Source organism: Tribolium madens, unplaced genomic scaffold, assembly GCF_015345945.1.
Source record: "Tribolium madens isolate multiple individuals breed KSU strain unplaced genomic scaffold, Tmad_KSU_1.1 Scaffold_91;HRSCAF=231;Tcas5.2_LG7, whole genome shotgun sequence".
In the NCBI taxonomy this organism is placed as follows: Eukaryota; Metazoa; Arthropoda; class Insecta; order Coleoptera; family Tenebrionidae; genus Tribolium; species Tribolium madens.
Genome location: NW_025401063.1, coordinates 13,675,304 through 13,688,214, shown reverse-complemented (window position 1 = coordinate 13,688,214; position 12,911 = coordinate 13,675,304). Strand labels below are relative to the sequence as shown.

The following is a 12,911-nucleotide window of genomic DNA, read 5'->3' as shown; positions in this document are numbered from 1 at the left end:
AACTAACGGTGAATGTGTTCTTGTTACAAACACGACATTGTTTTGTGAAAAACGGTTGCCGATTCGGTTCATTGGAGACAGGAAAAATCCGTGCTTCACCTGTCAAAAAGAGCGCTGCTTTTAGAAACTCAATTATTTCCGGATGATGTCTTTAAAGAGGAATCCGGTGTCTCAGAAAAGAAATCAACACACCCGATATTTCATAACGTTGTCGAGCTGAATGGGATGTCAACGTGGGCAACAATCTCACGACATCAAATAGGCCGTTTTAGCGGTCTCATAATTATTAACGTAATAATCGGTCGTTGACGACAAATAAGGACAATATTATGGGAAGCGTACATGAATAAAGCATCAACATGGTACGGAACAAATTGCATAAAATCATTCCGCTGGACGTTATTTATGGGCGATAATGCCATAAACGGGTTGATGGACACGAGCCGCTGGAGGGTCTAACCACTATGCTGTTTCCAAATTTCTTTTAGTTCAAGTGAGTGCCGTTTGAAGCACCAACGAGCAAAGCGAGAGAGTATAAGCATTAATATGGAAAAAACCTAATCTAATTTTCTTCTTTAGTAGGAAGTAGAAAATAAACATTTGGTGCTAAAGGTTTTGGAAAGGGCAGCGTTTTTATATTAATCTTATTCGAATTTTGACATTTTTTACTCTTAGCACAAATTGTATACTTTGTGTCTTTAATAAGCTATTAGCTCTGAGTGAGAGTGCTGAATTGAATAATTTTGATATCCGTTTGAGTTTATGTACTTCCTTTTGCAACATTGCTTGTTGATTGTTTAAAAACAAGAAAAAGTAACTAACATGGCACAAGTACAAAATTACGTCTTCAATATCATTTCGATTATTTTTCTGCTACTACAATGTATTAGTCATACGTGTAACTGCATTCAGTGTAACCTTTTCAATTGATTTATTAATTTTATACAATATTTATACTTCCAAATGGAGATATACATAATACATTTGCAATAATTAAATACATTGTTTCTAGATTACATAATGCTGAAATTACTAACAAAATGGATGCATACACAACTTTTATATTTTCGTAAAAGGGGTCTCTATAAACATAAAATTATTTATTAATTACTAATTTTTCTAGTATCCACTTTTACTTTGATCATTAGTAGATAAAGTAAATAAGAATCTGAGTGTTTTTGGATTAGGCCGCATTTATAACTGGTTTCGCCTCTGGTATCATTCAAATACTGAGTATATTTCTTTCTCTCCTTTTGTCCTGAAGATGCCTCTTATAAGAGCCGGCGAAACGTCGAACTTTCTTTATAAATTGACGTGGTCTAACCCAAAAAGATTTCGATCCGACTCTGGCCGCGAATACGTTCTTTTAAATAAAAATCTTTCGTTAGACATTAACCACCATTTTACTATTTATTTACAAGGGATAAAAACAAGACTTTTGTCTCCAAATCAGTCTACAAAGTCGTTTAGACTTTCCTTGTGATATTTACACTTTCAACCATTTCGATTTGAAGTTGGTCTTTAAATGTCGGCGTGCTACTCGATCAATTTAATTCGATCAGAAGCATTTTCATATTTTTTTCTTCTTTTTCGTGGTGGTCTTGTAAAACGATGTCGGTGAACTCGATTATTGTGTTGGCGAGATTGGTAGTGATATTTCACGTGGAATAAATGTGGATTGCTACCGGTAAGTGCGAGAGGCGCTCCGGGTACGTGCAGAAATCACAAAGAAATCGTCTGCCGTTCTCAGGCACGGACATTATCCGTTAAATTGAATACATTCCTTCACGGACGAGGAGACGGTGGCACTTCGCCACCTTGCCACTCGTTCCACGACCAAAAAGCCCATCAACAGTTCCCCGGGGGAAACTTCATTCAATTCAAAAAAAGACTACCTATTTCTCTAGAGATTTCTGCCTTATTTTTAATCAAACCGACATTAATGTTTATCACGAATATCCATCTCTTTCAAAGCATTTCTTGGCGAGATTTGACGTTTTGACGTTTTTGACGTTCCAGATTGAAAACAGAATAGTTACAAGGAAGAGCGACGCTTATTAAATGTTTATGGAGTCCGTGCTGCTGCAAGCGGAATGAAATTAGTGTGAAAAAGCAGTTAAAAATGTTCTAATGAGCGGTTAATTGTTAAACGCTGAATGGACCGTTAATAAACGTTACACTTCACAAGACACGATGTATAATTTTACGATTAGACCCCTACAGGTTGATAAATTGGATGTGATGCCACTTGGGAACCGTGCGAATATTTGGATCAAAAAAGGAAATTGTACTCTTCAGTGCACGATTGCAATCGAAATTTTCAAGAGGGTCTTTCTCTAGATTACCTATGTTATCCAAATTAGCACCCAGAGAAGACATCCTTGAGTGTTAAACTGTTCATAAAATGACCATTTCAATCGTGTTAAAACCGGAAACGATAAAGCACTCAAAGTCGCATTATCTCCTTGTCGTTAGATCTTTACATCTAGTTCGTTCTTTAATTGTATTTAAATGAGTTTATTTGCGAGACCTTCCAGGAGATTCAAGAGGCAAAGGTTTCATTACAATTAAAAAATACTAATTACATCTAATGTTACATTGAATATAACATTTCCAAATAATATATTGTGTACACTCTCATGTTAAACTGATGTGATTTCTATTATTATTTTATGAACAATTAGACATTTTAAAATCGTCGGAAATTATGAAAAATGTTGTTTTCAATTTGTCACCATTTGAAAAAAAAAACTATTTAATAGTTTAAAGAGATCAATTCATTTGGTCAAATTAATGGGTACGTACTTTTCTATATTCTTACCGTAATCTATATACCGGTTAGGAAATTATGCTAAATTTTCTACAATGACTTAACAGAATAGTATTTCTTAATTAGTGGCAAGACGAGATTTTTTCTTTTAATTTTGACAAACCAATAAGTTGACACAAGTTGTGAAAATACTAATAAAGTTTTCATATTGGATCTATTCGAAATTCCATCACTTAGTTTTAAAGTATGCCATTTGTTTTTATATTATTTACACTGAATTGATGAAAGGTATAGTAAAAGTCTTAGAGATTTACTAAAAAATATAGGGTCCGCTAGGTTTGAGAAAATGACTTTAAAATGGTAACGCTTTATTAGATTAGATATTAGATCTAAATTAAAATGATAGAGATTTATAAAAGAATATTTATTAAAACAATAGGCTCCACCATTGTTTACAAACATAGACGAAATAAAATAAAATGGTCACAGTCGACAAATTTATAGTCACAAATTTTTGTAAGGATGAATTTTTAAAATTTTGACTAATCCCACCAAAAAAAATTTTCATTCAACAAAGCTGTAATTAAATCTAATTATATTGAACAATTAATCAAATTTTACAAAATTCAGTCACTAATTACTTTTATTTTATTGCAGAGATCGTTCACCCTCATTCTTCAGGCTGTGGATCATAATAATTTTACATTACCTGGTAAGTATATCAGTTGAAAAAGCGTTTTGTTCTGTGGGCGTTAAACACCCAACATTGGATCGTCCTCTATCATAAGGTGCGAGTGCATCTTGACTTATTCAAGAATCTGCCCACACGAACTCACACTTTCTACGAGTGTTCGAGTGATGTTTTCCCAATAAAACTAATTAACCTACTGGGTGCTGACACTTCTGCTACCTCAAACAAAACAGATTCAAGAGGTTGTTACAGACGACCACGCACCGTTTTAATTTGTTTGGTACAACTCGAAACGGGCACTCAACACCTGATAAAAAAAACATTGAGAGAAAAATCACTCGACTGACCACCGAATGAAGTGGCACAAGCCGGTTAAATTAGAATTCGAGTTCAAATCATCATTTACATGCGATGGTTTTATGAACAACCCCACCCACTCCCGGCGGGTAGCACATGCTATAACTATAACACACAGTAGGCCGCCATACACCGCTTTATGAATGGAGAACGAGAACGATTACACGATTGTCCCGGGGGTGTGCGCGATCGTTGTTGCGTGGGCAGTCTTCCGATTCAATCACGAATGTCTTTAGGCAAGGACGTTGCTCGACACCATCGTCCAAGCTTCTGTTCTTCCTCCTCAATGTGATTTTTTCCTTTTTTCAGCTACTAACGATATCATTGAAGAAGCTACGTATTCGGGTATCATCGATCCGAGCCCCGAGTGGCACACCCTCAACCACAGGGGTCCTCGAGCCACGCTCACCTACAGGGTGCGTGTCAAATGTGATAGTCATTATTACAATGCCACCTGTACCAAGTTTTGCCGGCCTCGTGATGACAAGTTTGGGCATTATATCTGCGACGCCAATGGGGACAAAGAGTGTATAGAGGGATGGAAAGGCGCCACCTGTGATTTTGGTTCGTATGAGTTCCATCATAATCACCACTTGAAAACGTTTTAGAAAAAGTGCGACTGTACAAAACCATAAATTATTCATTATTGTTTTATTTTTATTTTGTGTATTGTTTGTGAAACTTGTCCACCAAATTTTTGATTAAATGGGCATGTGCCATTGAAATTAAGTTGGCAACATTATATTTGTTAACTTAATTTCATAGTCAAAAATAATTTCAAATGAATCAATAAAATGAATTTCATTAAAATTGGCATAATATGGAAATTTCGTATTTACGTTTGTAGCCCTGCGCATGTCCCTGATATAACAGCTGATTGGGATTTTGTTTTTCTTTAATTACTTACCTTCATGGTTTATTGAACTGACATGACTGACATTTGTATTCGTTTTTTCACTGTTTTCGTTGCTTGTTCGTTATTCCCACTATTTTTTCACATTATATTTAAAAGTAGTTCTCTTCAGAACCCCAGATTTAAAGTACACTCTAAGGTATGTTTGAAAACATAATCAATTTCTTTTTGTTGTTCCTGTTTTAGGCATTTTAGGTTAATGGAATCAAATATACCAATTTGAATTAAGCCAAATTACTTTATCCATGGCAAAACACGATTTTTCAGGCTTCAGAACGCGAAGCTTCATTTTGTACAGATTTCCTTTTTCCCCTCCGATTGCATCAATTTTACCATTGTTTAAAAATTCACAATTTTAGCTTACATTTTTAATGACCAAATCCAAACCCCTTTTGGCTGCAACTTTCACGGAAAACAAATTGTGTTTCATCTCTGGTGTGAATAAAACGTCTTTTAAAATTCCTGGAAGCCACTTATAACAATGAAAGTTTGTATTTTCTTCAAATCAAATATTGTATGTTTTTGGTGTTAAAACTATACCTACAAAGGGATGAAACAGGATGTTAAACTTTTTATGAAAAAAACTTTCTCTGAAAACCCCTGAAAGAGGGTTATTATCGTATCAACAATAAATTACTCCCTAGGATTTAGGGATATTCGTGAATAGGTTGCCATAGATTTGGTTAGGTTGGTTTTTAGTGACAAACAAAAGATATCGTAACTAGTGTCAAAAATTTAGGTTAAGTCACCTGTCAGTTTGTATAGATAACTCAATTGATAGTTGACAGCAGGTTGACAGAAAACGTCAACCGTCAACAACAAGGGGTAACCAACACTAGGCATTCAAAATTACTTCTGAAAATTTTAGTTACAAACAACATGAAAAACGTAATTTTCCTAAAAATTCAAATCCTAGGTGGTAATTTCTTGTTGACAAATCTTTATTTAGAAATAAAATTTTAACTATCTTAACCTCACTTTTTTTAATGACAAATTTAGTTCCTTAATATGTAAAGCCTATTATGATTATACCTTCTACAGTTAGTGTGAAAAAAAATATTTTTTAAATATTTCTTATTTTTATTTAACCTCTTGATTCACAAGGTTTTATAGTAATATTCATTGCCACCAGTAGTATCAGAGTGACATATCACGCTTAACCATCTCGAAGGGAGAATTTACTATTTCCTCTTAACTGTCAGGACGTGTTATGTGCTCATTATGGTTTTGTGCACGCGACTTTTTCCCATGTTAAACAATTTCTTTACTTGCTTCTGTTTCAGCTGTATGTAAACCTGGCTGCCATCCCGTCCACGGCAAATGTGATAATCCCGGCGAATGCAAGTTAGTATTTATGTTATCTCCATTATTTAGCAACTTAACATCATTTCCGTCATATCAATCTTCTTTAATCTCTGAATGGATAGTCTAATTAAAAATTGTATAAGGAAGAGTTCCAAGTGAAAAAAAGCTTCACAAATTCATCATGTCGTGGTTTCCGCGAGTCCAGTCTTTCTCACGTATCCATCCAATTCCATACCTAAAACTGATTTATTTCTTCAATAATTGACGTATCTTCTTTATGTTAGATACAATTTATCCGACAATTGATATAATTTAATCTTGTAGAATCGCTTTTTCCGTTAACTTCAATAAATAAGATATCTGAGCGAGTTACGTGATGACGTGATCCTCCTCTCAATTACTTCCTCCATCAAGTCATAACATTTGGAACTTGCCTAATTGATAGGAAAGTCGCGTTTAAGAGATATAATTGTATAGATGAGACCTAATTTAATAATTTCTCAATATTATGAAATAAAACGTGTTTTCAGATTTGATTACACCAGAAATAAATAAAACGGCAGCTTCTTAGTGCAAATTGAATTGGGATCGAGACGTTAAAATATCACCATTTAATAATTACACGTTTAAGCTGATTTGCCGCAAGCGAGGTCTACATGTTGCATTTTATTTAACTTTAACTTTATTGCACTGTCAGTTCTCGTTTTATTTGCAACTTCAACAATTTAATTTATTTTAATTATTCACAAAAATGAAAAATACTAGATCACTTATAATAATACGCGCTTATCCAGATACGTGGTTTCTAAAAGGAACGAAGGTTAGAAATTTTTAGATTTTGAGTTTGTGTTTATTATACAAACATTATAAAAATAACTGAGATAATAGTAAATGAAAAAACAAGTTTTAATAAGACTTAAAGCACGAATTCAAGTTTAAAAAACGAGTGACGTAGCCACGAATTATTTTAAAAAATGAGTGCTTCAAGGTCTTATGAGACGAGTTTTTTAAACTATTTTGTTGTAATTTGCCCTCTTTATGCCGTTTTTAAATAATTAATTTTATTTTAATCGATTTAGGAATTATTGTGACGTTTGGTATTATCTTAACTTTAAAAGTCAAAATTTGATCTAGTCGCCTTTTGACTTAAGTCAGATACACATAACCATACGTACTCGTAGTTTGTAACACAACAATGTGTAATTAAGTTTTTGGTAATTTGTTGTTAGATTTGCAGAACATAATTACAAAATTTTCAAAATTTTCTAATTGGCCTGTTTAAATGTTTGCAAATTGTTGTGTCCTTCAGTATTTTTGTAATTGTATTTTTCATTTGTAATAATAACATTTTTGAGTTGTTTTTAACTTCTAGGCTCACAAAAAAAAATTCAACTAAGATTGATTAATTAAAAATAGACCATAACAAAAACTTACTATACAAATATGTTAAAGTGAGTATTTAAAACCTTCCTACCTACTCTTCTAGCATTAATTCAATGTGTATTTCCGAATTTGGTAATTGCTTTTCTTTCAATTAGTTGTAAGTACAGATGCGGAGAAATTACTCCGGTGGTTAAATTTGAGTGACATAAAGTTGTAAAGCAAGCATTATGATGGTTGTAGAACCATCAACTAATGCCACTGATTGTGACTGTCAGACTCACCGTTGCATATTTTTGTCAAAAGAACAATTTTAAATTGTCATCAGTATTGAATTGGCGTTAAGCTTGGTTTACATTTTTTTTAAACGAGAAATATGACGACCAAAGTATTTTGACCTCAATAGTACAATTTTTTTTTGTTTTCATTTTCATAAGTTGTTGCATCAATATCAATAATTTGTAGTTTATTATTAATAAAAAAATTAATATTTCAACTATTTGAGAAAGTTTTAATTGTAATAAAATTTTGATTGGAGATTAATTTAGCATCGGGCAATACAAAGTAAACAACTTAATTTGAATTTGGTAATTCGCTTTCTACTAATTGGAGTAATGAATTGTATATTTAACACTCGATTAAAAAAAATAATGCACTGGAAATATGGAAATGGTTTATGCTATTTCTTGATCTGTAATAATTGTCGGCCTTTATTTATGTAATAATGACATGTCCTCGTTTAACAATGAGTTATTGAAAATCAAAGTGGCTCTTAGATTACTGAGGTCACTGCTCAAAATTGCAATTAAGTAAACGTTTTTGTTTATTATTAAAAAATAAGGAAGTCCTCGAATACTTTAACTACTCTAATGCCTTAGAAGTTTTCGTGTCTACTGCTGTTGGGCGAAAATTACACTTGATGAATTGTGTTCGAGTTTAAGTAACTCGGTTTCGTAACTGCACATTTTTAGGCCCCTTTCATAAATCTGATACGAATTTAATTGTCGGTTATTACAAACGATTATATTTCGTTGTTATTGATGCCAGATATCCGAAGATTATATATTAACTTCTGTTGTATTAGCACAGCTACGCCTACTGCTTTCTTTTGTAATTAATGCCAGAGCGGATGGGCTCCTCACGGCTTTCGATAAAATCTAAACGCGGTCAAAGGAAATTATTGCTATGGGCGTGCACTCCACTCTACATTGCAAAACCTTCAAGGGTTCGTTTCTTGCTCCAGCGTCGGAGTCTCCGCTATTGCAGACACGCTCAACGCTCTTCGGCGTGAAATTCGCATTTCTTGAGAGCAAAGCACACAAAATGAGTCCTTTTTTAAGCAAATTTGTATTTCCGTCCGGAGTATTAACATTGTTAGAGATGGTGGAGGTGCGAATTTGTCACGGCTCTTACCACAATAAAACGGAGCAATGATTGCATTGTACCAGGAACGGAAAAGCCGAGACGAGGAAAAGAGGAATTATTGCAACAAAAACTATTTATGTGTATTTACACGCCTTTGAAAGATTTTATACGGATTTTATGATTTTACAGTTGCCGGCCTGGGTGGCGAGGGGATTTCTGCGACCAGTGTGAACCGTATCCTGGGTGCAAGCATGGCTACTGCAATGGGTCATCATGGCAGTGTATTTGCGACACTAACTGGGGTGGCATTCTATGTGATCAAGGTAAACTATTTAGTAAAGTAGTTAGGCTTTTATATTAAAAGAAGAAACACTTATATTCACTATACAGGGTGTAACGAAAAGATGAGGACAAAGAGTAACCTGATATTTCTCATGTGAACATGTAACCCAACATACCTCTTTACCAAGTTGCACCGTTTAAAAATTCGAAGGCGTCAAAGTTTAAAAACTATTTTCGTTTTTCTTTAATAGTTTTTTAATGGAGTAATGTTTTGGTGCTATTTCTTTTGTGTTATTATTATTGTACTTACCTATTAATAACTTAACACATTTCGAGTCATATTTTTGTTATACGTAATTCAAACGTTGGCCATTTATTATTATTATTACATTGTTTTTAAAATTGTATTAAAAAATTTTAGGTTTTATTTTTTTATGTATCTTTGTGTTAGTTAACAATAATGTAATTATTATCAATTTAAACAAAAAATTATAAAAATTTTATTGTGAATCTTGGTTTAGAAATAAGTTGGGTTAAATCGCTTTATTTACATCTGGGAAATCTCAGGTTACTGTTTGTCCCCATCTTTTCGTTACACCCTGTATTTTCTGATTTGACTATTTTGTTGTCAGTTAATAAAACACCATGCATCCAATTTAATCAAAATACCCTGTGACATTTCGAAATTAAGTTGGTAATATTGAATAATGTCAATTGATATGAGATGATTGATTGATATGAGTGTCTTAAATTCTTATTTTTTTTTAGATTGAGAAGAGTTTATACAGGAGTAATTATTTAATATTTTATTTTCGTTAATATAATGCCATATTATTTATGCCGTATGTTTAGTTGTTTGACTGATTTTTGTATTACTGTTTTCTACATTCTAATGTTTATCCATTTTTTTGAATGTAAGCCTAACAAACTTAAGTTCTTTTTATAAATAAAGCTGCATTTGTGAATCATTTCATTTGGTTACTTTTTTCTTTATGTGCAACAGTCATTATTTACAATAATCTATTATCTAAACAAAAAAAAAAAACGGGCGTGAGAAGAGGACTTAAAAGTACCATTTATCTTGTAAAATGTAATGTTTGGTTAATTGCCTCCCCCATGTATACACATGTTGAAGGGTTAAATCGTGCAATCCGTATTAAATCCCATTGTTAATTTAATAACGAGGGTTGAAGCGGCCGCATGATCAAGTGCACCATTATTCCAAATCACAATCCATGACACCCCTGTTGCTCCATTTTTTTAAACATAGTGATGAATGGACACTGTGGTCCCTTTAGGACACTTTAGTTTTTTTTTCTGTTTTGTATACAACACTCACGACAGTTGTACAAGGGCGCATCTGTCGTATTCTCATTGCTATTATGGTTTTTTAACATTTTCGATAACAAAGACGCCGATTATTCGTGGTGAAGTTTATGTTTATTAAGTTGTATGGAAATGACAGATCGCTTGCACGCTACATTAATTTTTTTTGACGACAGGATTCAATGAGGAACGTTATTATGTAACCTCAATTGTATTATTCTTGATCTACACGTTTTTGAGTCATGAGAAACGGCAAGAAGAGTTGTTTTTGAGCAGCAATTAAAATTAATTAATAGCGTAAAAAATAAATAAAAATTGGCGAGTAATTGCTACACATGAATGATTTCATAAAGAAGCAAATAACATAAATAGTATAGAAAGTGTATACCTACATAATGACGTGTTAATATGGACTGCAAAAATGTGGTAGGAAAAAAGTTCATTAACACCACATCGAATTACTGAAGACTTGTTAGTATACACGTGGTGATCTTGCTGAAAGGAACTCACTTAAATCTGAAGAATTTGATTATAAATTGAGTATTAATGGCCTTCAAAACACCTGGAAATATTAGAATTATAAGTCACAATATAATAAAACGATTTTAACAGACAATTATGGCAGATGACTGAAAACAAGCTAATTAACTTCACTTATTAAAACCAGGCGGTCATTATGTGACCTCGCCAAAACAGCTAATTTAGTTTGTTCCAGAGTGTCAAAACCCGCTCCGGAAATTTGTTAAACGCTGACCAGCGGTCAAAAATTTTAATTGGCCCAGACGGGACGCGTTTCCTCCCAACAAACAATTTTTTTCGCATTTCAACACAAAGAACCTCCTCCGTTAACTCGCGATTTATTATGAGCATTTTGCACTCTGTAGGTATGTTATTATAAATTAAAATGATACATATTTCCAGAACAGATCACCTCCGGGTGCTTTATAAATAAAAGGTAACCCACGAAATGAAACAAAAGTGTGTTGACGCGTACTACTTTTGTGATTGTAATCCTCTTTCTTTCACTGTATCCGGTTGAGATTAGAGGACTTAGTCCCGGGAACTCTAAAGTTGCACCTGTAGAATATCCCACGGTGTTTCGTAGACTGCATTTATCAGAACTCGAGGAGCTTTACATTTTAAAGCTGTTTAAATTAGTTTAAAGGCGCTGGCATATTAATGCTTTTATTATAGTAACTAATGGGAAGTAGATGTCACTCTTTGTTTGAAGTTTTCAACATGATTGTACTGTTTTTAAATCAATACTACATAAAAAAATTTGTATTTACTGGCGATATTTATAACTTAGTACTATTGATTTTTCTATCGACACACCAAAATGTGATCCTTGATATAACTTCTTTGGTCTTTGAAAAATAATTCATATTCAATAAAAAATCAATCCGAAAGAGACGAAGTAGGTAGTCATTACAATGAAAAAGTATGGTTTTAGCACGCATTTTTTACACCATTGGTACTTTCATTGGTCTTACCGAGTAATTTAAAAAATCAGACAATTTTTAATTTTGTTAGAAGAGGTGCATTTTCAAATAAAGCAACTGATTAGAAAGGTGTTTTCTTCTTCCTGTGTAAAAATATGTGAATAACGCTAGTATTTTTACTATGAAATTTCATTACCTACATTAAAAAACACTAGAGAAAATAATCACTTCAGTGAAAAAATAATGTAAAGCGTTTTTATACTTATACACTGGCCGCCAAAAATAACGGGACAACAAAAATTTTGCGATTTTTTACATTGCAATATTTTTGTTGGTTTTCGATGAATTTTTGTTCGTTTTAAAGAACGGACTTTGCAGAACATTGTAATTTAATTTAATAACATTTCTAAATTTCTTGTAAATGTTTTACCTAAAAGACGAAGCACTGTGTTTTTACTTTTTTTATACTGAGCTGTAGGGTGCAACAGAGACAAAATTAAATTTTTAGTTGTTTCAGGTTATTGTCCGTTCTTTTTTGAATGAGGACCAAATTGTTTCAAAATTTTATCTTCTAGTGTCCCAAAAATACAAAGCATTGAAAAAGTCGTTGCTTTTCTAATGTTACTACATATTTATTCAGAAAGTAGGCTATATAAAAAGGTAGTTTAATCGAAAATTATTGCCTATGTTACCAAAAAAAGAACTACTTCTTCAAAAAATCTGAAAAACTTGGAATTACAACAAGTAAAACGGTTAATTATTGGAAGCTTTCATGTGCCTAAATGTAATGTTTTTTTTGAAGGTTTATATCTCTCATGTTTTAAGAATTAAAATTATGGAAAATGTGGTATGTACATTATTCTGAAAAGAATGGGCAATAATCTGAAATCAGTAAAAACTTAAGTTTGTCTCTGTCGCACACCACAGTTCAGTATAAAAATAAGTAAAAAAACAGTGCCTTTGTCTTTTGAGTATCACATTTAGAGGACAAACCTAGAAGTGTTATTCAATTAAATTACAATGATCTACAAAGTTTTTTTTTTAATCCAAACAAAAATCGTCGAAATCCGACAAAGCATA

The 12,911-nt window shown here is 32.8% G+C and overlaps 1 protein-coding gene across 1 annotated transcript in view; it reads left to right on the top strand.

Moving 5' to 3' along the window:
- The window catches only part of LOC123012193 (protein jagged-1b), an 85,935-nt gene that overhangs the window by 56,292 nt on the left and 16,732 nt on the right, over positions 1-12,911 (top strand). Inside the window, exons 3-6 of the mRNA XM_044410049.1 lie at positions 3,428-3,482; positions 4,128-4,382; positions 6,015-6,075; positions 8,971-9,104. Of these exons, the coding sequence (XP_044265984.1) occupies positions 3,428-3,482; positions 4,128-4,382; positions 6,015-6,075; positions 8,971-9,104 (505 nt within the window). The remainder of the gene's footprint in view (positions 1-3,427; positions 3,483-4,127; positions 4,383-6,014; positions 6,076-8,970; positions 9,105-12,911) is intronic.